The following is a 26,327-nucleotide window of genomic DNA, read 5'->3' on the forward strand; positions in this document are numbered from 1 at the left end:
AAAGAGACATCCATATACATTTATTGGGCTGATAGATGTTTTCCCTTTTGTAGCTGTAATTCTTTTTGGACATTGTTGCATCCTATGATTTATCATCAGAAAATTAGCCATGATGATATACACTTTCTTTGCAATTGTAGATTATTGTTTTAGTGTGAATGAAGATTGTATCTTAGTTCAAATCCTGCTAGGTATAATTTTAATGGTGCCAAGAGCTCGGAAACCACCATGGGTACTCCGGTTTAGCTGTGTATATCTATGTCAAAAGACTCGTGTTTCAAAGATAACGTGAATAGAGAACCTCATCCCTTCAAATAATCCTTTTATCGGCATGTCTTCAATTCTTAGAAATAGAAAATGGACAACTTGCTCGTGGCATGTGACATTACAGCGACAATCAAGCACATCAACAGGTGAATATATCATTTCCGAGATAAGTCGTTTATATGTGATGGTCAGTTAATCAACTCTCTTCTTTTTTGACACTTTGAATGTTGGCTATTCTTAGCTTCAAGGTTCAACAAAATCCATATTTGATGTCTTGACACCTTTCTTCTTTTTTTGGGTTTTTTTTGTTTCTTTTGGCAAAGTAATATCTTGGCACTTGTAGTACAAAAGATGCGCAATTGCAACTCATCAAAATTTCAGTGCATGTCTTAGCCTGGATAATGGAACCAATGGATAGAAATGAATCAGATCTCAACTTTGGATTGCATCATTATTTGGCATCGGATTAGAAAAGCTTCAAACCATAATTTACAAGCAATTGCTAATGAAACAACTAAAATTTACAATAATTACCAGCCAAACCAATCGTTGCATCACTGGTTAGTCCCAATAAGAATCTACAACTCTCGATCTCTCACACTCATGTTCTTTACAAGATCATACAACTTGAACCAAACACATTTAAACAGCTATTTAACATCGATGATTTGTCAAATGCTTTACATAATTTACCCTCCGTTGACCATGATGGACTGAAAAGGCACCCTTTTAATATGCACAAATGTCGAGGACTCATTGTTCATGGGTTGTTTCCATGGTTCTCCATCCATCTGCATAAAAGCTTCTTTCCATGCTCCACCCCTCAATTCATACCGAATTTCTGTAGCCTGGAAAAGAAAAAAGTATTATATGGATTCCAAGTTTCCAACTTGGCGCTTTTGCAAGCGAAAATAATACAAAACTTAGGTTGTGTTTGATAATGCAGAATGATTTAGTGCTGAATGATTTTTTAGCCTGAATGGTTCAAAGACACAGAATGAACTTGATTCTGAATGAAAATAATATGTTTGATTTCTAGTCTGAATGTATACTCTGAATAATGAAAAATTACAAGTTTAACCTTACGGAAAAGATTTTTGATTAATCAAACATGGCCTAACTTTTGTTTTTAGTTGCAAGCATTGCATATAAAAATATAAAAAAGATAATAAAAACATTGAATATAATAATTATCTTAAAACATTAAAAAAAAATAAAAAATGTTCATATATTTTAATGGCCAAGAGAATGTCATCATCATCATCTCTCCTTCCTCATCTTTTCTGACCACAATCACTATTCACCACCACCACATTTTTCCACCTTCACCATTAAGAACTTCCATTAAACCCCATCAAATTTCACTCTGAGAATCCATTTTTATTCACAAATTCAAACAACCACCTTTCTTATCATGTGTCACAACAACAAAAGCTCTAACAGAAATACAGAATCATCATCTACATTTGATTCCACTAAATCACGTGACTTGGAAGGCAATAATGGAACTTGATGTTCTTGTTTTTAATAGGAGACCACCATTTAAAACATACATAAGAAAAGAATGAAAAAAGTAGGAGAGGAAAAAATAAATAAAAAGAGATTATGACAGATATCTATGCCATAGAATTAGTAGAAAAAAAAGAAGCAAAAATAAGGTAGATGGGGAGAGAAACGGCAGAAATAGATTGGGATGAAAAAGGGAGTAGAAGGGTATTTGAGTAAGAAGTGGATAATGAATGGTTAAGAGAGCATCTAAAGGTGAAATGGTTCAGAGTTTTTTTTCTCTCGTTCAGTATTCAGAACAACATAACAAACAATTAGGATGCTGACCGATTCAGCACCAAGTGCTGAACCATCCCATTCAGTGAAAATCAAACAGAGCCTTAGACATGTTAAATACCTGTGCAAGGTGTTTGGCTGAAATAAGATCAGCCATTACAAATGATGCATGCCATCCATGTTTGAACCCAAAAACTTCTAAGAGCCCATCATCTGCTTTAGCCTCAACAAACCCTTTCTGCATTTAGAGCGATAGCTATTTAAGGTGTTACACAGAACGATGATGGAGAAAAGAAATGGAACAATATAGTAGTCACTTATTATATATCTATTGAGAAAGTAAATACATTAAAACGATGTTCTTTGTCCTAACTTTCGTTACTACTTTCTAATGATATTGGGTCCATAAAGTTACATCTTGCTTGATGTTTAAAATGGTCATGAAGGCAGCTTCATTGTTGAAAAAGATTACAATAAAGCTTTCATCTTGGTAAGATATACGAGTACAAAGATTCATGGGGAGACCAATTGGGAGAGTGACTGAATCGGTGAAAGTTAGAACTCGCTTGGGGAATGAGAATTATGAAGGGCAGCAACATTAGTCAGAGAGACATTAGGGGAAACGAAGAACTGTTTAGGTGTTGATGTACCCACAAACCTTTATAGCATCTTAAATAGAATGGAGTATGTAAAGTTAACTTTGACAGGTAATGGGCTTTAGAGTTATAATTGTTACAATGGCTTCTTGTATAAATGAAAATATAAATTCTCCATACTTTATATATACAGAGGTAACTTGATTTATGCCTTTTTTTAAGCTTTCTAAAATCCCCATTCATCTTTTACGGGATACACTAATAATATATTTATATTTATATCTTTGTTAGGTTACTTTATAACTATGTTTATATTTATATCTTCGTTTAAACAATTTTAAATATTTTAATATTTTTTTGTTTATGTTATTTTTTTTCCTCTAAAATAACATATATTTTTATTAAAATATTAGATATTTGCTTTTTCGGAAATACTTAAAACAAAATTAATTCAAAGGCTCGCGTTTTACGCGGGATCTAAAACTAGTTATATATCTATTGAGAAAGTAAATACATTAAAACGATGTTTTTTGTCCTAACTTCCGTTACTACTTACTAATGATATTGGGTACATAATGTAGCAAGACTCCAAATCCAGTTGTGACATTATTCGACTAACAAACGTTACCTTTTCTAAATACTCTGGCTTCAATTTACCCCATGGATTCCTTCCACTTGCATAGCTACGAAGATTTAAAGCCACTATCGACCTAACACTGGAAAATAAACATGTCAGATAAGAGAAATATGCCTGGCCAGGCACCCATTAAAGAGTTAACACGTCGATAATACCTATATAGGCATACTATTGTAAATTCAAAATATAACTATATGATATTGCATTAATTTCATAAACTTCTCTAATTGTTTGTGTAGAACGTTATGATAGGCATCTGCAGATAATGATACATTTTCCAGACTACTTGTTAAGTCAAACGTCGCAACTTTCAAAGACAGGGTACATTATTAGAATTCAAATTATGTAACAAGGTGCCAAAATGATTGAGAGTACCAACTCCAGTAGTTAATAGCAAATATTCAAATAAGAATGAACTTTTTATATATTTCAACTAGCACAAAAATACTAATGATGAATTATAATGGAATAACCTTACCTCGATGGGATAGTAACTGGCTCCCACTTGGTGCTGTTGAGCTTTTTAACATGCAGCTTCAGGATGTTATTTAGTCCCCTGCATTCATCACAGTGTTAATAGCGAGTTAAACGGTATTACTCTATTTAGAATCAAACCTAAAGGTAGCAATTAGGACCATTTTACAATGAATGTGTATAATTGGGCTACGTTTTGAACAAACGGGTTAAATTGGGTTAAAAGTTAGACTTTAAGGTAATCTTAATGCACCAAGGTTCTTCACAAGGATCCAGTAGAACATTCTTTGTTTGCAATACATCAGTGTAAAATTACTTTTCTTTAAGGTAATATAAGTTGATACCTACAGTTTGTGCTCAAAAGAAGATTTAACCAAAGATTACCAATAATATGTCCAAACTAAAATATGGGACTTCCAGAACATTCAATTTGAGAAACTCTTACCTCAAACCTGGATCAGATATACAAGGCGTAAAAAACCACCCTTGTTTGCAGCTATAACTCGAGTAAATTATCTGCAATCGGGAATTAGTCGACAAATATATTAGACCCCCAAAACTGATTAACTCTTAACCACCTATGTTCTAACTATATACTTTAATAAAAGTGGAAACATGGGCAGGGTGGGTGGGTCAGGTGAAGGCTCAAAATGAGAATTCTTTGGTACAAGTTGGGTTGACCTCAAACATTATAAACCATGTGGCCATTTCGTTTTAGGTTATTTTTTTATTTCACAGTTAGCCCGTTAAAGATATAACATAACCTGATCTGATCTATTTATAATGGGTTAGAATTGTCACCTTAACTTGATTTTAATTTAAAAGAAGCTCATATTCAAAGGATATTTAGTAAGGTATGAGATTCTACGATTTACAGATCAAAGATCAGACCTTGTTTGAGATAGGACCTTGTGCAAGGTAAGGTTTCTCATTCCTTAGGTGATGAAAACCATAAGCCACTTGCGCATCCATTCCTACATTGATTAGAATAGATATAAACCAAAACAAAAGGTTACAGTCTGTACTTCCATAAACTTTATCGTGCATACAAAGAAAAAGGCTGACACTATATACAAGAATAATTTAGACACAGTCATTAACATTAATAGCATTACCTATGCTGAAATAATTATAGAAGACTCCTCGGTAGCACGAGACTTTTTCAGGCCATCCTTCCATTTTTAAATCCTGCAAATAAGTGCACGGAACATCGATTATTACAATACAACTAACAAGAACTATAAGAGAAGCAAAAATTGTCAACAACATATCTCTAAGCTAAGGGTACAATTCCCACCTGATCAAGAACAACTTCTTCAGTTTGTTTCAAGGAATAAGGAGTCTCCATCTCTGGCCCCGCAGGCATTGATATTACAAGATCCCAACTATTTATTTCATACAAGAAAGCATAAGTACATAATCAACTAGATAAAACCAAATTCAGAGCCATTTCTAACATAAAGCAAAAAAGTATTATATTTGTACTTGACACCTACGGAACAGCTTATGAACATAAAAATCTATACTAACTCACCTGTCCAGGCGACTAGTTGGAGCATGAATAGCCTTATCAATAGTCTTTTTTATAGCAGATTTCCAACTAAAAGGAAACGAACCACCCTGAAAATAAGTACAAACCCATATGAAGAACCTGGCCCATATCAGAAAATCTGTTAGTAGATAGACATTCTTAAAATTACCCAACCAAAACTTCTGGACAAGTCATTTCCTGTACCAAGAGGTACAACGGCAGTCGGTGGGACAGGGTCCCGACCCGCTTTATGGAGCTCTCCTAGGCATCCAAGAACCCATCCTACGGTTCCATCACCTCCTGCAACCTATCAAATAATAACCAACTTAACTTCTTTTATAAGTCATATAACAATAACTGACTAGTGACTGCATGATATCTTTTTATGTTGACATTATATTACACGTACCACAATCCTCAATCTTTCGCGGGTTTCCTTGGCACATACATCACCAAGACTAGCAAACTTCTCAAGGCAACCCAACCCGTATTCAATAAACTCATGAGGCTTCACCGTTAAAAGGTCAATCACCTAAAACCATAAGAAACTTAATATTAATAAAACACATACAAGTATATACAAGCCTTTGGCCTAACAGTATTTAAGGTGGCCCATTAACCAATAGATTTTGGGTATGGGTCGATTATTTGATATTTGTCTTTCATAAAAATAATAAATAAAAAAATGTAGTGAACTTTCACTTAGCCAATAAGTTTTTGGTCTAGTGGTCCAAGACTCCAAGGGGAGGTTGGAGGCTTTGCCCCTCTATAGGTCGCCTTAAATTACTAACCTGGAATAAAATAACTACTAACAAGTAACATTTTGCCGTTAAAAAAAAATCGTGAACTTTCACTCATATCAATCCCAATCTTATCCCATCTAAATTCAACCAAACCTCACATATAAATATACACACGAAACACCACAAATCAACATAAATATCTCTAACTTTTACACTATCAAAACCAACATTAATAATGCTTTAAAAAAACTTCAAAAAGATAAGCACCTAAAAGCCCAAAAAGAAAACTAACAAAAGGGTTTACTATAACAACTATATATGACAAGAAATTAACAAACTTTACACATATTTCTTATAGAACAAAAAATAAAATCAAAAAGGCTAAACAAATCTTGAAACCTGTTCTTGGCCCATTAAATCTTGCAATCTAGCTTTAAGATGAGGCCCAAATCTTCCACCACTTTTGGAATTAATAAAAACAACAACTGGGGATTCAGGAACATCAGTGACAGACAAAGATTTGTCAAAATGAGGTTTTCCAGCATCAATATCTTTAGAAGAAACAGAATCTCTAATGGCGAAACGTAAGTATTCTGGGATAGTTATTTTTTGTCTTAACTCTTCTTTAGAGATCTGTATGCCGGATAATGATGACCACCCTTTTATTGATTCTATTACTGATGATCTAACGGCTACTTTATTCATCGCCGGTGATGGCCCAGATGATGATGATTCCATCTTTTTTTTATTGACAAACAACAGTGGAGCAAGATGAAAGGAAAAAGAATATATTCTTGTTTTGAAACACAAGTTGTTTACTTTTTATTTTATTTTTTTTGTGAAATTTGACTTGTGTTTTATTCTTGAGAGAGAGTGTGTGTATATATATGTGTGTATATATATGTGTGTATGAATGTGTATGTATGTATATGTGTGTGAGAGAGAGATGGGGTCGACGATGGGGGGTTTGCGAAATCCGGTGGAAGGTGGTGATTTGGAAAGTTTTGGTTGGCTTTTGTTTCAAACAAAGTTGGCTTTACTCTTTTTTTCTTTTTCTTTTTTTTTTCTTTTAACCGCAATTCTGTTAATTATTGTTTCAAATAATTCTAAACTCACGAATAACATAATCATAGTTGTGTATAACGTCCCAATTCAAGCCAGAATAACAATAACATAACAATTCAATATCAAATAATAAACAAATACGGACAAAATAGCAAAAATAAAACTAAAGTGGTATAAAGAAAACCGTATGTTTTTATTTAGAAATTTATTAAACTTGATTTGTTTATGAAAGATAAGAAAAAAAAGAATAATATGAATGAAAATGATTAATAAAAGTTAGGTTGTATATATAATAACTTTTAAAAAAAGATAGTTGAATGTTAATTGTATATATAATAATTTATTGAGAGAGTTTTAATCGTAGTTACAACTGTTTTTATCCTTCTTTAGAATGAAGACAATTTAGAAGAAAGGAATAGAAAGTTTCTCTTTCACATCCAATATGGTAAATAAGACAAAAGCGTCTGTTGCAAGTACTTCTAGCCAATAAAAATTCGACAACCACCATCATATCACCATCAACTCACGGATCTTTTGCCCTATGTCTTCTATTTTATAAGTTAACACATTCTCTCACAGTTGGTGTGTTTGTCACAAAAGAAAGTGTGTTCCTTCTTATTTACACTTGTTGTAATTTATTGTTCTAAGTTTATAATTAGTCTTAAACTTAACAATTGTAATTTCATTTACATGCTTGTAAGTCAAGTTGTAATATCGACCGTTTATTCACTGTTTAGTCAATGATACATATGATTAGACTTGCATAGATTATATGTTCTTAAATTTTTACTCTTGTTCCTTATTTAATATTTCTTAATCACTTGTCTAGTTAATTAATATAAGATTGACAAACTTGTGGACTGTCAATATATCAAAGGTAAATATCAAAATAATAAATAACAAAAGATAAAAAATAACAAAACATGAACAAAATAAGTTTAAAAGAATAAACCCGTTAGTAGTATAAGAAAAAGTCATAATCAAACTACAATTGATAGCAAACTAAATTAAAAGAAATAACAAATAACAACAGCATAACAATTCAATATCAAATAATAAACAAACATGATAAAATACCAAAACTATAATTAAAGTGATATAAAAAAATCGTTTTTTTTTTTTTTTTGACAAATTTACTGACATTGATTTGTTTATTATAGATAGCAAGGAGAGGAATAATATGAGTGAATTAATGATTAATAAAAGTTTAGGTTGTATATATATAATAATTTATCTATTGAGAGAGTTTTAATGATATTATATATTTTTAAAATTTAAAAAGTTTTGATCCGATAGAAAAAGATTTACAATAGACTTTTAAATATAATTATCTATTTAATAAGCAAATAAAAAAAATCTATAAAAAAAAAAAGAGAGAGCTCTAAAGTAATTAAAAGAGAGTTTTAGGTCTAAAAAGAAGTTTAAGAGGTGTCAAATGCCAAGTGTACTCCCAACCTGCTATTCTTGTTTAAATATACATAGTTGGGGATTTAATCTCTCTTATATCTTTCAGTCAAATGTTGGTCACGGGTTCGAAACCTTTCAAATACATATTGGGAAGTCCTTGCCAATGAGATAAGACATAGGGGTTTTCTCTAACATTTAGCTATCTAGTTTTCCCTTGAACCGTAGTGGGACTTCCACCGCCAGTCATACCCTCAAATTAATTGTGCTGGTGACGTGGTCAATCTATACTGGACGATAAAGAGGCAATGCACTGAGTCCAATCACCATTATTATTCAAATATATATATATACATTTTATTAACAAATGATATAAATCTGAAAAAATGATCAAACTAAAGTTTTCTAGACCATTTCCTTCAATATCTTCAAGATGTATTTTAGTTATCTCAAATTACAACAAAATTAACCAATTCTTGCATAAATAGACTATTGGATAGATGAGATGTAGATAGTTTTATTTACCCCCAAGCTAAAAAGAACTGCTTGCATAAAAACCGATCAAACGGATTCATTTTTAAACTTTTCATTTGTTTCATTAAAATTACAAGTATTCTTTATTTTCTAAATAATTGGAAATAAAAAATTAGTAAACTATTCTAAAACAAAACGCAACTAGCCTTTACAGAAAAATGGTTTCAGAATATAGATTATTTTGTATAATCATTAAATATAAAAGAATTAAAAGTTTGTGGCAAACGTGAAATAATTTTTTGGCTAAAACATAGCTTAAAAATGTGTGGTAAAAACATCAAAAAATCACTGTAATTAAGGCTACTTCAGTCGTTTTATATAAAAAATATATGTTTAAATACAAATTCTGGTTTATAACTAATTAACTATTATTCTTAGGCAAAGTGACAAATAAATAAACTGATGTATGCATTTAATTGAAATCTACTTGAAAAGCATTGTGCCAGATGGACCAGTTTGCCATACTTCAAGACATAAAAACATTACCGTCGGTGTGGTTCCGGTGGGAACCGTTCCACAATGGGAGAATTTTTTTTTTTTTAACTGCGAATAGTATCACTCACCGCAGCACCTTTTGCAATCGGTGGCAGCAACGCGATCATCCTCTAATGCCTTCCAGAAGGAAGCCCAAATAAATTGGGAAAATCCCCTGTTTGTGGGAATCGAACCAGTGATGTCCTAGCCATCCAAAGGTTCTATCCAACCCTGATGACCACTACGCTGTGAAGCCGTGGTCCACAATGGGAGGATTTATCTACCATACATGATACATTATAATCTTACGACATAAATATATCGAATGACCTCTTCAATTAACGAGCATGAAATTTTAATAACACTCATATATTATTTATAATTTATGAATGTACGCTTTTTGTGATAAAATCTTTTGAATAAATTAGATGAACATAAAATGATTTGTGGAAGATAGAAAAAAAATGAATTGTTGAAATTTGAGGAGAGAGAAATGATATTATAATTATTTTAAGTAAATATACAATAGATATGATGAATATTTTGGTGAAGTAAATGTTGAAGCTTAAAATTTTAGATAGAGGCTATTTGCTTTATAAGATAATATAGAAGTATAGATAACATTGTACAAAATTAATAAAACATATCTAATATATATATATATATATATATACGAGAGATAGTGCCCGCGCGTTGCGGAGGTGAGATGGTGGAGGTAATAGGTCAAGTCACAGAGTATGATAGTCAAATGCCTTAGCTATACAGACTCACACCTCAATTAAGTATTTGAACTACCTAAATTACCCTTCTTATTTATTCACTAATTTAAACATCTATACCTAATATACCTATAATACTCTTAAATCTCAACCACTCATTTTTTTTTCTTTTTTGAAATCTCAACCACTCATTTTTTTCTCTCTTCCATAAATTATTTTTTCTTCTAATTCATTGAAAATCTTTTATCTCAAAACTATATATGAGTGGTTGAGATTTTAAAAGAGGAAAAAAAAAATAAGTAGTTGTGATTTAAGGGTATTATAGGTATATTAGGTAGAGATGTTTAAATTATTGAATAAATAAGAAAGGCAATTTAGGTAATTCAAATACTTAATTGAGAATTTAAAAAAAAAGAAGAAAAATATTTTATAAGATAGTATTAGATATATCATGTGTTATAGTATTCTATCATTTTTCTTTTGGAATAAAGTGGCATCCAAAATATTATTTTAGTATTACTTCAGCTTTCATAATATTATTATTTTCAGATCACGCCTAAATGGATGAATATAAAAAGTCACTTTTTAATTTCTATACTTTAATAAATTCCGTAAATAATTTTATGATTCATAGACTTGAATTGTCCATGCCAAAAAATCAGCTTTCGTTCTTAAGTTTGCAAAACTTCTAACGAAAATTTTTATAAGTGGATAAGGTTCATATATATCTAACACTTAGACCATTCATAACCATTCAATCTTTCACCTACACTTTTTCCTGCTACATCAGCATCACCTTCTCACCTCTTTCACCTTCTATTTTTCTCCTTAACCATTCACCTATTATTTGGTCCCCGCCTTTTTTTAAATTGTGAACTTGTAAAAGATTCTCATTGACCCACTAATTTGTCATCTTCTAGTAGGTGAATGAATTAGCCTAGCCATCTTCACCTTCATATTTAACCTATATGCCATAAAGCTTTTACCTCTTAACCTACCTATTTCACCTTTAGTTTTCACCTACTCTTAAGAATGGTCTTAGAAAAAGAAGTTGTTATCTCTCATTTATTAACTCCCTTGGAAGCCTTCCACGTGAATGTAATTTAAAAGGGGTGAATAAATTATATCAATTTTTAACTTTTTTTGCAAGTATATTTTAGAAACAAAACTTGATTACTTGGTTTGTGCAAAACAATATCAATGTGTAAATTTTATATCAAATATACTCAAATGAAAAGTTAGAATTAGAGTCAGAGAATATATCACCAATCAAGAGAACACCACGATGTATAGTGGTTCAAGTGAATGTTAATGAATTCACCGTAATCCACTCCTTGATTCACGAATCCAAATTACAATTTTGCACTTCAAGATTACAAAAGTACCTAAACACTAGAAAAACACCACTTCAAGAGCATACCCATCAATCACACTCACTATGTTGAGATAAGGTTATGAAACTAGTTTCAAGTCTTGGGAATGTGTAACGAAGTCACAACACAAAATGGCTGATCAAAACCTAGCGACCATCGGCCAGTGACTGTGGAGATCCACACAGCCATCGAGACATTTTTCAACTAATGCTACATCAAAACTCAAACTTCACGTTTTCATCATTTTTTGTCCAGAAATTAAGTATGTATGCATGCCTAAATCATCTTTTATTTTATTTTACAACCATTATATGTATTTTTAATCATTATCAAAACAACGAAAACGTTTTAATTAACCATAAAATGCCTAAAATGCACTAACAAACTGCAGTTGAGGTTTCATAAATTTAAGAACAAAACCGAACATTTTGTAAACAACAACGACAACGCTAAATTTCTTTAACTATTGTTTGTTTAGTAAAAGGTTACAAAATTATAGATACAAACTTTTATTTAGACTAATGTTAGAAATCCAAAATAGTGATAAATTGTAATTTAAGTTATAGGACTTACTTGTTGTTAAGTCATAGGCTTATGATTACTAAGGTTGAGGGGCTAATTGTGATAATTAGCATAATTGTTTAGATTAGCCTATAAATACCCCTCATCACCTTAGAAATCATAACCCTACACACATCCTTGATTCATTTTACACACACTTAATACCATTTCACCTCTAATTCTCTCTCAATACACACACAAACACCAAGAACACACACACTAACCAAACACCTTGATTCCGCCATTGTTAATGTGAATTCGATGATATAAATCATGTTATTACATGTGGTATCAGAGCATAATATCGTTTTGATATCGATCCATAACCGAATTCAATCACAATTTATCAAAAAATCAAAATTATTTTTGTTTTTTGTTCGTCATTTTTCGTCACTGAAATTTCAAAATTCACCTCACAATTCACATAAAATCACAAATGTTTGTTCACCATTAGATTCGTGATAGTTGATAACACAATCCTTTCAAGTTTCAAGTTCTAATTCGATCTGGATCACGAGTTCGAATTTTGAGTTTTTTGGCGCTAAAATTTGGGATTTGATTCTGTTATGTTTTGTGTTGATATTTGTTAATCGGATCATAGCTAAAGTGATTTCAAACTGTTTGCAAGTGGTTTCATGTTCTAATTCCCAGAAAATCAAAAGATATTGAAGTTTTTCAAGTTCATCAATGGAGTTTTATGTTGAAACTGAACTGATGAAGAAGACGACTCAAGGACGATCTTGCAAAGATCGTTTCAGTCTTCATACTTGTTTTTCACATTTCAGTGTTGTGGCTTGTAGGACGATCCTCATAAGATCGTTCTGACAAGTGTGGTTGTGTTGTGAAGTATTGATTGTGGCTAATTAATCCTTTTGGATTGGTTTGGTCAATTCAATTACTTGGAAATAGCTGTGTTACTGAAAGTTTTGGAAAGAAAAACCAAGACGATCTCAATCAAGATCGTCTTAGCCTGTTGATACCAGGACAATCTCAATTAAGATCGTCCCAGTTTTCTTTGAACAAGTTCTGGTTTGATTGATTTTGTGAAGTGTTGTGATTGGGAATCACACTTTTCTTGGGTAACTGATCTTCGTGATTGGTTTTGCTCAATTCATTTCATTCCATCTCACACCGTTACTCTGCCCCAATCGTTTCAGAATACTTAGAAATTTTTTTCTCAAATTCAAGAAACCTAAAACGATCTCTTTTACAAGACCGTTTCATTTCATACCATACAAGATCGTTTCATCTCCAATCTAATCAAGATCGTTTCATTTCTTCAACCAAATTCAATTCTTAATTCAAATCAAGTTCAAATGGCTTCTCGTGAAGCATTGGCATTGGGTTCCAATACAAGACCTCCAGTTCTGTACCGTGATGCTGAACAAAAAGATCGAACAGCTGCAGATAACAGAGCTAGATCATGCTTGTACAAAGCATTACCAGATGAAATCTATGGTTCTGTTGATTCTTATGATACAGCCAAGGAGATATGAGATGAGGTGGCAAGACAAATGGAAGGATCTGATGTGACTTCAACAATAAGATTGACAAATGTGTTTACTGAGTTTGACAACTTCAGCAAATTGCCAAATGAATCTCTAGAGGCTGTCTACTGTAGGTTCTGCAATGTCATAAATGAACTTAGGAAGAACAATGTCAATAAATCAGAGATTGAGTTAAACATCAAATTCATCAAAGCCCTTGGTCCAGAATAGGAAGATTTTGGAACACAGATTAAGCAACATCAAAATCTGACCAAGTTCACCATCCATAATCTTCATGAATCTTTCAAACTCAATGAACATCAAGTTCTAAACAAAGCTTCATCAAACAAAATGCCAGAAGTTGTATCTTCTGATCCTTTGGCATTGATTGTTGAAAAGAAGGTTTCTGAAGCTCTTAAAAGGCAAATGGTAATTGTTTCTTCATCTGATGAGGAGGGAGATGATATGATGGCTACAAGAGATGGTGTCTCAGATGAACTATATCAAGCTCTTGCCGCGGTAACTAAGCATTCCAAAAGAAAGTACTACAAAGCGAGGCCAACCAACAACAATCTTTGTACTTCATCAACAAGTGCATTTTCAAAGAAGGAACACTATCATCACAAGAACTTTGAACAAGGTAAATCTAGTGGATCAAAGCATAAGGACAAGAAGGAAGGAAGTGAGAAACAAATTGTGGAGAAGGGTAATTCATTTGACAAAAAGTGTTATAACTGTGAAGTTTCTGGTCATTTTGCTGTGGATTGCAAGCTACCTCGCAAGAAGAATTATGAATACTATAAGCAGAAGATGCTTTTGGCCAAGCAAGTGGAAGCCACACAAGCCTTAATTGCTGAGGATGATAAATGGCTATTGCTTTCTGATGACGAAAATGAAGATCTGTCTGCAAATGTGTGTTTCATGGCGAGGTTGAGCAGGGACAAAGTGTTGGAAGCTGAAAGCATTGATGAGGAATATCCCGATGATGAGGTAAATCTCGACTCTACTTTTTCATTAATTAAGGATAAAGAGTCTTGTAGAATTGCCTTATCAAACTTGACAAAACATTTCAATTCTCTAGCCAACAAAAACAAAAATTGAAAAATAGCATTTCATTTTCTAAAAGTGAGTATACAAAACTTCTTGAAGAACATTCAAAAGTACTTTTTGAATATGATGCTATGAAACAAGATTTTCAAAATTATAAAGAAAAAATGTTGGTTAAAGAATGTGAGATGAATGCCTCTCCTGATTTTAAGTTATTAGAAAAGTGTCATAATCTTGAAAAGACCATTCTTGATCTTGAAAAGGCCAATCAAGATCTTGAAATTCAAAAGACCAATGAATGGCTTCAGGCAAATGCTAGACAAATGGATGTTGATATTCTGAATAAAAAATTGATAGGTCAGAACTTCTTCTCGGGTTGGGATTTGAGAATATCACTCCATTGCAAAAAGCCAAAGAAAAAATTGAACCTTTGTATGATGAAAATTTTCTGAGACTTGGTATGGTACAACAATTCATTCGTTCATTGGATGACGAATTTGAGACTGATGAAGTTGAGAAAATTCAAAACAATAAATTTTTGGTTAATTATGATGCTCTAAATACTTCTTACGAAACAAAAGAATCATCAATTTTTGAATTAGAAGAAATTGCATCTAATTTTCAAAACCAAGAATCTGTCAGGTCTCCACCTAAACCAACTAAATTGTATGTTCCATCCACATTTTTGGAAAAACAAATAGAAGGTTTACAACAAAAGGTGGATTCTCAACAAAAACTCATTAATGACCTAAAGTCTCAAAGTCCGAATTTAGAGGATGAATCAGTTGTTGATATCAAGAAAGTTTGTGTGAATGTTTCTACTCAAACTAACCTAAATTCCTTAGTAGACCATTCCACTCAGACTACCGGTGATTCATCTACAAATTCATCCACCCAAACCTTGACTGATTGTCTTGCATGTACTTGTCAAACTACTGCTACTTCAATAGCTGAAAATTATGTGCAATCTGATTTATCTGATGAAGATCTTGCGCATAGTTTAGTTTTAATATGGTACTTTTATCAGTTTTTCACATGCAATAGTGTTGATGAGCTAGTTGTTGACCCTAAGCTTAGTGCTAGTATAGGTGTTGAAACTTCTACTCAATTCTCCTGTGAAACCAAAGATGTGTCAGGCCAAGTTGACCTAATTTCTGAGACTACCAGTGATGTGAAGTTGGACAACAAGATTCCTGATTTTTCTAAATTTTCAAAAGAATTCACCAAAGATGATTTTGACAAATTCATGGAGGGAGAATATGTTTTTGACTTAGAAACTGAGAAAAAAATTGAATCTATCAAAATCAAAGTAGAAACAAAAAAGGAATCTCAAAAATCAAAGTCCAAAGCCCCAACTTCATATTATTTTAAGGAACGAGTTAAACCCAAACTCGTCAAGACTAAACAAAAGAGTCCTACCCCTCCTACCCCTATCAAACATGTCAAGAAGAAACAAGCTGCGACCTTACCAAGACCAAAGTATCAAAAAGTGAAACTTCCAAAAGACAATCCCAACGTTTCTTCGTCTAACTCTTAATCTAGTTCTTTACCTAAGGTGTCTAAGTCTAGCTCAGTGTTGCTAAATAAGGACACATCGAATGGTTCAACTAGATATAGGGATAGATATGGATGGTTTTCTCATGACAAACCTAAGAAACAAGAAGTTTCCTCACCCCCAAAAGAGACCAAAAAGATGGAAGTGTTTAAAACCCCTTGTTCTAATCTTCTTAGTTTCAATTCAACAGGTGGAAAGACCAAATGGGTTCCTAAGTCATTAGAACCTAAGATCACTAATAAGCATGTTGAGGAAAAGAAGAAGAGGAGGAGGAGAAAGAATGTTGGGAATAGAAAAAAGAAAAATTTTGTTAGTTTAAACAATTCATCTTTGGAAAACAATGTTAATAATTCCAAGGCTATGCCTTGTGGGTCTGTAAAAAATGTTAATTCTCGTGCTTGTTTGAATAATGTTAGACATGTTACTTTTGATTCGAATGTGAATGTGCGTACCTTTTATACAAATGTGCTTATTGATGGTGTGCTTGTTAATGCTCATATTGATTCTAAAGCATGTTCGTATGCATTTCCTAAGTTATACCCCCTGCCTGTGTTAACTAACCACAAAGTACCCGTCTTTAAGTGGGTACCTAAAGTCGGTTAAAATTTTGGATTGCAGGAAATAACCATCTGTGTTTGGATACTCGATTCCGGGTGTTCGAAACACATGACTGGCAATAAAGCATTGCTCAAGAACTTTGTTGAACGATTCATGGGAACTGTTCGTTTTGGAAACAACAACTTTGCTCCTATTCTAGGTTATGGAGATATTGAACGTAACGGAATTGTCATCAAGAAAGTTCATTATGTTGAAGGTCTAAGTCATAACTTGTTCAGCGTTGGACAATTCTGTGACAACAACCTTCAAGTTCTTTTTCGACAATCCCTGTGCAAAGTCCAAACTCTAGATGGGGTTGATATCCTTTGCGGAGATCGTGGTGATAATCGTTTTACCGTTAATCTCGATGATAACCAACCAACTAATAACATCTGTCTCGTTTCAAAGGCTACTTTGAATAATTCTTGGTTATGGCATAGAAGGCTTTCTCACTTGAATTTTCAAACCATCAATGCTTTGGTTAACAAGCAGCTTGTTGAAGGCTTGCCTGACTACAAGTATGAAAGTGAGCATGTTTGTCCTTCTTGTGCAGTTGGGAAGATCAAAAGAACTTCTCATAAACCAAAAAAAATTCCACACACTTTGGCACCTCTTCATTTGCTTCACATGGATCTCTGTGGGCCTATGAAAGTACAAAGCCGAAACGGGAAGAGATATATCTTGGTTATCGTTGATGATTTTTCAAGATATACTTGGGTCAAGTTTTTTGCATCCAAAGATGAAACAACTCAAATTTTGATCGATTTCATCACTTCCACTCAAGTAAATCTCCAACTTCCAGCCCGTTACATCCGATCAGATAATGGTACTGAGTTCAAGAATGCCGTTTTCAGTTAATTTTGCAAATCAAAAGGCATTACTCACCAATTCTCTGCTGCCCGTACCCCACAACAGAACGGTGTCGTTGAAAGGAGAAACCGAACGCTGGTGGAAGCAGCAAGGACAATGCTTGTTTATTCCAAATTACCTTCGAATATGTGGGCTGAAGCTGTTGACACTGCTTGTCATACTCAGAATCGGTCTATCATTAATCAGCGTCATGAGAAGACTCTTTATGAGGTTATTAACAAACACAAACCCAACATCAACTATTTTCACATTGTTGGGTGTGTTTGTTACACTTTGAATGATTGGGAAAATGTTGGAAAGTTTGAGAAGAAAGGTGACGAAGGTTACTTTGTTGGTTATTCTAAGACATCAATTGCCTATCGTATCTTCAATCGCCGAACAAACACAATTCAAGAAACAATGAATGTTTGGTTTGATGAGATGTCTGGCATGATTTTTGAACAAGAAAGTTTGCTACCACAATCAGTGATCCAAGTACTTCAAGTGCTCCGACAAGGACGTCTACCTTAGCTTCTAATTTGAAGAAGTATCCGACTCCAACAAGTGAAGAAATAGATATTCTTTTCGAAGAATTCTACAATTCAAAACTGATTCATGAAAGGGAACCTCAAGTCATCAATGAACCTATTCCAATCAATGAACCAATTCAGACCAATGATTCAGTTCCTGACAACAATCATGAACCATCATCAAGTTCTTCAGAGCAACAAGAATCACCTTCAATTAATATTTTTTCTCAAAAGAATGTTCAAGAACAACCTTTTCAGATAACTCAGACAACAAACCCATCAAATACTCCAAATATGAATGTGCCACTGGACTTTGATCATCCAGATTTTGAGAAAAGAGTTCTTCCAAGTTATGATTCCATCTCTCAACAAAACTCCAGTTTTAATGATGATGATGTTGACATTCATCAACAAGATCTTCTTCCTCATGACAACAAATGGGCACGTATACGGAAAGATCATCTTACAGAGCAGATAATTGGAGATCCACAAGCTGGAGTAACTACTCGTACTTCCGTCAATGAGTGTCTTGTTGTGCTTTCTCTTAGCAATATCGAACCCAAAACAGTCTCTGAAGCTCTTAGTGATCCAAAGTGGGTTAAGGCGATGCAAGATGAAATCACACAGTTTGAAAGACTGAAGGTATGGAGATTAGTTCCAAATCCGAGGAAAGAAGAACCAATTGGTACCAAGTGGATTTTCAAGAACAAGAAGGATGAAAGTGGAGTCGTAGTAAGGAACAAAGCTCGACTAGTTGCGAAGGGTTATTTCCAACAACTTGGTGTTGACTTCGATGAAACTTTTGCTCCAGTTGCAAGAATGGAGGCCATTCGCATATTCTTAGCCTATGCCACATTCAGAAACTTCAATATGTTTCAAATGGATGTGAAGACTGCGTTCTTGAATGGTGATCTCAAAGAAGAAGTTTATGTGGAGCAACCAGAAGGTTTTGTTGATCCTCAGAGGCCGAACCATGTCTACAGGTTAGACAAGGCTCTTTACGGTCTGAAGCAAGCACCCCGAGCATGGTATGATTCCTTGACTACTTTCTTACTCAAAGGTGGCTTTACCAAAGGCACGATAGACCCTACCTTGTTTATTCGCAAGCAAGGTAAGCATGATTTACTTGTCCAAATATATGTTGATGACATTATCTTTGGGTCGACCAGTCAAACTTTTTGCCGAAACTTTTCATCTCTAATGGTCAATCATTTTGAAATGAGCATGATTGGGGAAATGAACTACTTTTTAGGTCTTCAAATCAAACAATTACCAAATGATATTTTTATATCACAAGGTAAGTACATTAATGATATGTTGAGAAAGTTTGACATGACTTCATGTTCTTCAATTTCTACCCCAATGGCTGCTCGAACAAACATTAATGCTGATAAAAATGGGAAACCATTTGACCAAAAGAGATATAGAAGCATGATTGATTCGTTGTTGTATCTTACAGCATCTCGCCCAGATATAATGTTTGCAACATGTATGTGTGCTAGGTATCAAGCTGCTCCAACTGATTTACATTACCAAGCTGTGAAACGAATTTTTCGTTATCTAAAGGGTACATCCAATCTAGGTCTCTGGTATCCAAGGGATACTGGATTCAATTTAACTGCCTATTCAGATGCAGATCATGCAGGTTGTAAGCTTGATCGCAAGAGCACATCTGGTACTTTACAATTCTTAGGTGATAAAATTGTGAGTTGGTCATCCAAGAAGCAAAATTGTGTGTCACTATCAACGGCTGAAGCTGAATATGTGGTTGCGGCTAGTTGTTTTGCTAAAGTGTTATGGATGAAGACACAACTTACTGATTATGGTCTGAAATATGATCGTGTCCCTATCTATTGTGCTTCTCAAAGTGCCATTGCAATTTCAGTCAACTCAGTAAACCACTCTCGCTCAAAGCATATTGATGTTAGATATCATTTTCTCAAGGATCATATTGAGAAAGGTGACATCGAGCTCTACTTCGTGGGAACTGACTATCAACTTGCTGATTTGTTCACAAAACCACTGGATGAGAAGAGGTTTAACTTTCTAATCTCTAAATTTGGTATGCTAAATCTTGATCCTTAAATCACTTTACCCTTGAAGGAATTCTTGATACATTTTCGAAAATTTAAAAATAAATAAATAAATAAATAAAAAATGGCTTATGCATACTCAGTGCATAACCCATTCTTAATTGAAATTATTTATATTTCAAAGTTGGTATAAATTCATGTTGTTATACATATAGATTGATATAAGATAACGAGGAATTGAACGCCTTTGTGTACTTCCAAGTGGTCTTATATGAATATATATGTGTAATAGCAATTTTGAAGTTTGTTGAGCAAAGATGTGACTTGAAATGAAACAATTCATGAAATTTTTCCGACAATAAATTATCAAACTCTCAATTGTTGATATGAGAAGTGAAGGATCGAATGCCTTTGTGTACTCCCGAGTTGTCTCATCTTGAACAATTGATTGAGTTAACATGAGTAAAATCATTATGGTTTTTGTGAAATTCATTTTTGCTCCGCCTTTATATCTTTGCATAGATTAATGGGGAGTTTGTGATTTCAAACCTCTTTCAAACTTCAAATGTGTTTTTAAAACAATTTTTTTCACATTCGATGATTTTCCAATGATTTTTATCCAATGGGAGTTCGGTGATTAGTTTGCATATGAGCAACTAGGTTTTCTCAAATATCACTCCATGAACTTCATCATCACCGATGAGTTCTAACCCCGGAGTATTCACTTCTTTCATTCGATAGTGAGGGTATTTAGAGTGATGATGATTTCGTGCAAATAGGATGGAGGGAGTTAAGTCGAAAAGTGAGAGGTTATGGTGATATGTTGTGAGAAAAAGGGTTAAAAGAAATGATACCCTTCCCTAAAATTCTCAAATCACCGGGTTAAATACGTTTCTATCGGATGTCATTTGTTGATATCTCGTTATTGAAGAAGTCTTCATGTACCCAGTGAAGCGATGCACATCTTTATCTAACCACTCAAGTGTTTATTAACAAATGCTTGTTTTATTTTTCACGGAGATTTTTTATTTCTATTGACTCTTCATTTGAAAGATGTTGATATTGAAAAAGGGCGACACTCTGCTCCAGTCCCTGACTTCATTTGATCACATTGTGTCTAGAGCTATATTGTTTGATCAGTCCTTTGATCATTATTCATTCTTTAGGACACAATCGAGTCACATCTTTGTGATATAATTGCTTATCTTTGTGATATAGCCGGAACATTAGTAGTGATATCTTAATTGATATTTCACGATGATCAAATGGAAATCCTACCATTGTTAACGTCTTGGCCAACTTTGAACGTAGGTCTCATAATTACATTAGTGTGAATATAGAGTTAACAAGAAGTCTATTGTGACCTTCGTTTTCTCTTAAAAAGTCTTTAAGGATAGTAGAACATGGTTATCGAACACTTTGGTGACACTGACCATGGTATACATTCTTTGAAGCAATCTTGAGGTTGAAAAGCCAAAAGACCGAACTATGTTAGAGTTTGCTTTGTGCATTTCTCAATGATACATAGGAAATCCGATAAATGGTATTCATTTCTTTCGGTCATTTCATTAATCCTTTCGGTTTTTGCAAATGTTAACGGATTATTATTATCCGGTTTTATTTCTCTTCACCCCAACACAGAAAACACCAACACCATGCTAAAACATTTGTATCAACAACTTCAATCTTATATTTTAGACACCCATAGGATTATTTGGGTTGGCTTAATGTCTAGGTTGTAGTTTTGATGGTTGATAATTCTTCGTGTGCATAATATCTAACTTTTGGTCATATTATTTCTTTTGACATTTCATTAATCAATGTGTGCATAATGACATTGGTTCCCAACTTTGTCATTATGAGGGGGAGAAAATATTATGATTGATTAGGGGAAGAAATTAGAATGATTGATAAGGACAGCAAGGAGAAAAACTTTTGTGTTTGGTTGTTTTAAAAGTATTAAGGGGAGAACAGAAAAACACCTCATCATTAAAAAAAAAATTGCAACAAATCATGCTTTGGATCGTTAACGTATAGTTATTTTGAAAGGGTTCCAAATTCAACTTGAAGTTCTTTCATCTCGAAAGTAGATCATTTGTTCTTTCAATTTATAATATTTCAGTCAATTGAGCTCAAGTTTTCACTAGATCTTAGTTGAAATGAGATCTTGACTTGAAAAAGAAAATCCGAATTGAGTTCAGAAATAAGAATGAGATCAGAGATGCTCCAATCAAAGACTGTGATTACTCATGAATTGAGGGAGAGCATGATTACTTTCATAAGAGACTTTTCAAAATCTCAATTCAAATGTATACTCTCCAAAGTACATATTTCTCCAAAAGAATTGAGGGGAAGCTCCAATGCATACATCAAGGGGGAGAGTACATATTTCTGAAAAATTCATTCCAAGACATCAAAATTCAAGAAAGCATAAAGACTTGTTCAAATTCATTGTTCTCCTTGTAGAATCAAGAAGCTGAATTTCATTCAAGAATCGAAGATTGAAGAATCCAAGACAAGTTTATACCTTCCGCATTTCAAAAGACAACTCTGATTCATGATTCAACAATCCTCTAAGATTCAAGATACACACACTCATCATTCTCTGTTCAAAAAGAACATTGAGAATCAATAAATGATTTAACTTCAAGAAGTCCAAGACCAAGACTGAATCAAGTTCTCCAAAGACAATGAGAAAGCTTTGAAGACTTGTTTCAACACACCAATTGTCTTCACCACCGGGCACATCAAATTCATTCCTACAAGACAAAATAACACGTACTTCATTCCTTACAATATATCACTAAGGGGGAGAATGTTAGAAATCCAAAATAGTAATAAATTGTAATTTAAGTTATAGGACTTACTTGTTGTTAAGTCATAGGCTTATGATTACTAAGGTTGAGGGGCTAATTGTGATAATTAACATAATTGTTTAGATTAACCTACAAATACCCCTCATCACCTTAGGAATCATAACCCTACACACATCCTTGATTCATTTTACACACACTTAATACCATTTCACCTCTAATTCTCTCTCAATACACACACACTAACCAAACACCTTGATTCCGCCATTGTTAATGTGAATTCGGTGATATAAATCGTGTTATTACAACTAAATACATTTATTTCGAAACGTGGATTTTTAAAATACATCAAAAGGCTTTGTGTTGTTTCGGATCACTACTAGAAAAATAGTCTTTAATGACACCTAAATTATGACACACGCATTTTAATGACAAACAAAAACATGTGTCATAAAAATACTGTCATAATTTGTAAAATTTGAAAGGTTTATGACACGCAATTTTTGGTGTCACAAAAAAAGGTAGTGTAACACGGGATACACTTTCTTTGCGTGTCATCCCTGGATGTCGTCTTATAATTTTGTTACAAATATATAAAAGCTGTACTTAAACAAACCTCCCCAAAAAAGAAGCCCCAAAATCCCCAAAATCCAATTCAAGTACGAGTATATAATTTTTGGTGTCGTCCTCATCTCTTTTTCTCAAATCTCGATCACAGACTTAGATAGATCCAGCTCTCTCTTTCATTTCTCGACGTTATCTCGCCGTCACCGTTGTTCACCATCGCGGGCAAAATGGCAGCACCTCAACACCACTGTCGTCTCGCGATCTGTACTGAAAAATTTGGTCTTTCAATTCTCTTCCTTCTTTTCATCAACAGATCTGTAAGTGTTTCAATTTCGTTCAATTTTTTTTTTTATTTTTAGTTCAATTTCGTGATTAATTTTGCTTTTAATTTTGTGTTTATTGGTTTGAGTTCATTAATTTTGGATTTGTACGTGTTTCTCTCTTTATGTGTATATACAATATATATGTGTAGCTGGTAGGTTTTTTATACAATATATGTATATAATATGTATATATATGATTTAATACAAATGTTCGTTGTAAAAAAAAATACAGTTAACTGGGAGATATCTTTTAACTTCATGAAGGTGTATGTGATAATATAGTGCGCAATATAAGTGTTTGATGAAATGCCTCAGTGACATGTTTAGGTAAAATTATCTAATTTTGTACCTTATAGATGGAGCGGGACTGCAGCTTTAGTGTTTCTTTATATACTGAGGGTTTATTACGCGCAAGGGTTTTAGTGTTCTACATTGTTTTTTTGTCTTTGGTGATATCTTCAACACAATTTTATAATTATCTTTTATATATTTATCTTAGACAAACCCGGAGATCTTAAGAAGACGGAGCAATGAAGTACAAGAAGCTGTTTAGTCAAGAGTTGCACTCGTGCAGTTTCATGCACTTGCTCTGCTCCACCAGATATGATAAAGTGATATGAATACATTTATATACTATATAAATTGATTATAGTTTATTGAATGCAAAAAATATATCTAGATATCTATATACTGTATCTATATGTCAGGTCTCGATTATTATCATAGGGGAAGACACGTCACAAACAACATAAATAGGTAATTATTTTTTGAATTGTAATATCTATTGTTTTGTTATTTTGAAGATAATTAATAAACAAGTAAATTTTTTGAGTTTGAGATTTTTTTTTTGTGTATTTTGCTTGACCATATAACAATGCGCGTCTTGGTTATTGATCGGATTAATTGACCTTATGTTTTTATGGCTAAGAGTGTCAATGGCTTTTTTAAGTTATGAAAAAAGAAACCTGATTAAATTTATGGCTCTGTTGATGAATGTTTGTTTCTGGTACAATACTATATGGATTTATCTAAAGGAAGTGCATAAAGCAAACAAATTATGGTGTTGTTTAAAGTGGTTTGGATGAAGATGATTAAGTTGCAAGGGCTTGATGTGTTTTATTATTTTTTAGAGAGTAAGACATGTATGTGCACTCGGGGTCTAATTGCTTTTAAGTTGCAAGTAGGAATTGTTGCATTTTATTTTGGCTGATGTCTTGGTAACTTCTTGGCTACTTGGTCAAGAGGGCATTTGTTTCACGGTTGCTGTTTCGCATGTAATCGAGGGCAGGTGCTAGCAAGCACATCTAAGCTGGCGGTAAGAAACTCATAATCACTGCACCCGCAAAAGGTACCAAATTTATGCTGTTTTTGTTCAAGTCATAATCACTGCACCCAAACAATTCATTTGCTTAGTATATAAATTAATCGTGATAACTTTGCAATTTTTCAGCTTCAAGACTCAAGCAAGGAGAGCTTGGCAGCTGTTACAGGAATGTTTACTAGTAAAGCCAAGGGTAAAGCACTCTGACATAGGTAGAAGAACTTAAAATGCATTTAGCTTTGTGAACAGCTAACTTTGTTTTTATTAGGTTAGGTATATTGACATGTTTATATTTCGACATAGGGTAACTACTATTTTTAGTTGCTAAGATTGTTTTGTCATATATTTTACATGTTTTTATTTGCCTTAACTTATTTTATATATTTATCTCTTTTTTAATGTATTGTACGTATATGTCAGATCGAGGAAGGTAAAGAGGAATATACGGATGATGATTTGGATGAAGTTCGTGAAGAATGGGTAAATTATGTGGCAAACTTTATTTTCCGGTCTTGAACTTTATATGATTTAGCGGTTGTAAACTTTTATGGTTAATATTAGAATTTAAAATTACTTGTAGTGTACGAAACACATTGTTTTGATATATATGAAATGCGCTCTGTTGCTATTTGTGTATTTATTTTTATTATGAGATTAACTGTTACTTAATGTGTGGATATTAATAATTTTACAAATATATATTTTTTTAGAAATATTTGAACCATGACACGCAAACGTCGTGTCATTAAAGCATGTCGTAAAAGTGTGTCATAAAAGCATGTCATAAATTCATGACGCGCGCAAGGCGTTTCATAAAGATTTATGATGGGTCGATTTATGACACCAAAAAGCGTGTCATCTGACCCCTTTTATGACACGCATTCGGTGTCATTAAAGGTGTCATTAAAGACATTTTTTCTAGTAGTGGATTTAATATAATTAATAAAAAAAATACTTAACTCATTAAGTCAATAAAAAATAATTTTTTGCCTTAATAAACAAAAACAGTTGTATTGACTTAATCCATACAAACATTATTAATCAA

General features: G+C 33.1%; 1 protein-coding gene and 1 long non-coding RNA gene across 5 annotated transcripts; one reads left to right on the forward strand and one right to left on the reverse strand.

Moving 5' to 3' along the window:
* Positions 1-733: 733 nt before the first annotated feature.
* LOC122592688 (diacylglycerol kinase 4-like) lies at positions 734-6,907 on the reverse strand. The gene is made up of 12 exons (XM_043764974.1): positions 6,430-6,907; positions 5,697-5,819; positions 5,457-5,594; positions 5,291-5,376; positions 5,054-5,141; positions 4,872-4,944; positions 4,648-4,730; positions 4,202-4,272; positions 3,761-3,838; positions 3,274-3,361; positions 2,171-2,287; positions 734-1,115 (listed from the first exon to the last, which is right to left on the reverse strand). The coding sequence occupies exons 1-12, from the start codon at positions 6,766-6,768 to the stop codon at positions 957-959; spliced, it is 1,443 nt and encodes a 480-aa protein (XP_043620909.1). The 5' UTR covers positions 6,769-6,907; the 3' UTR covers positions 734-956.
* Positions 6,908-23,685: 16,778 nt separating this feature from the next.
* LOC122593321 lies at positions 23,686-25,918 on the forward strand. Of its 4 annotated transcripts, none has more exons than XR_006322821.1 (6): positions 23,686-23,955; positions 24,461-24,572; positions 24,669-24,717; positions 25,146-25,309; positions 25,412-25,494; positions 25,703-25,918. It is a non-coding gene; the product is annotated as an uncharacterized LOC122593321 (long non-coding RNA). The 4 variants fall into 4 exon arrangements; XR_006322823.1 differs by having other exon boundaries at positions 25,204-25,309; XR_006322820.1 differs by having other exon boundaries at positions 24,461-24,717.
* Positions 25,919-26,327: the final 409 nt, after the last annotated feature.

The sequence above is a fragment of the Erigeron canadensis genome, chromosome 3 (genome assembly GCF_010389155.1).
Source record: "Erigeron canadensis isolate Cc75 chromosome 3, C_canadensis_v1, whole genome shotgun sequence".
In the NCBI taxonomy this organism is placed as follows: domain Eukaryota; kingdom Viridiplantae; phylum Streptophyta; class Magnoliopsida; order Asterales; family Asteraceae; genus Erigeron; species Erigeron canadensis.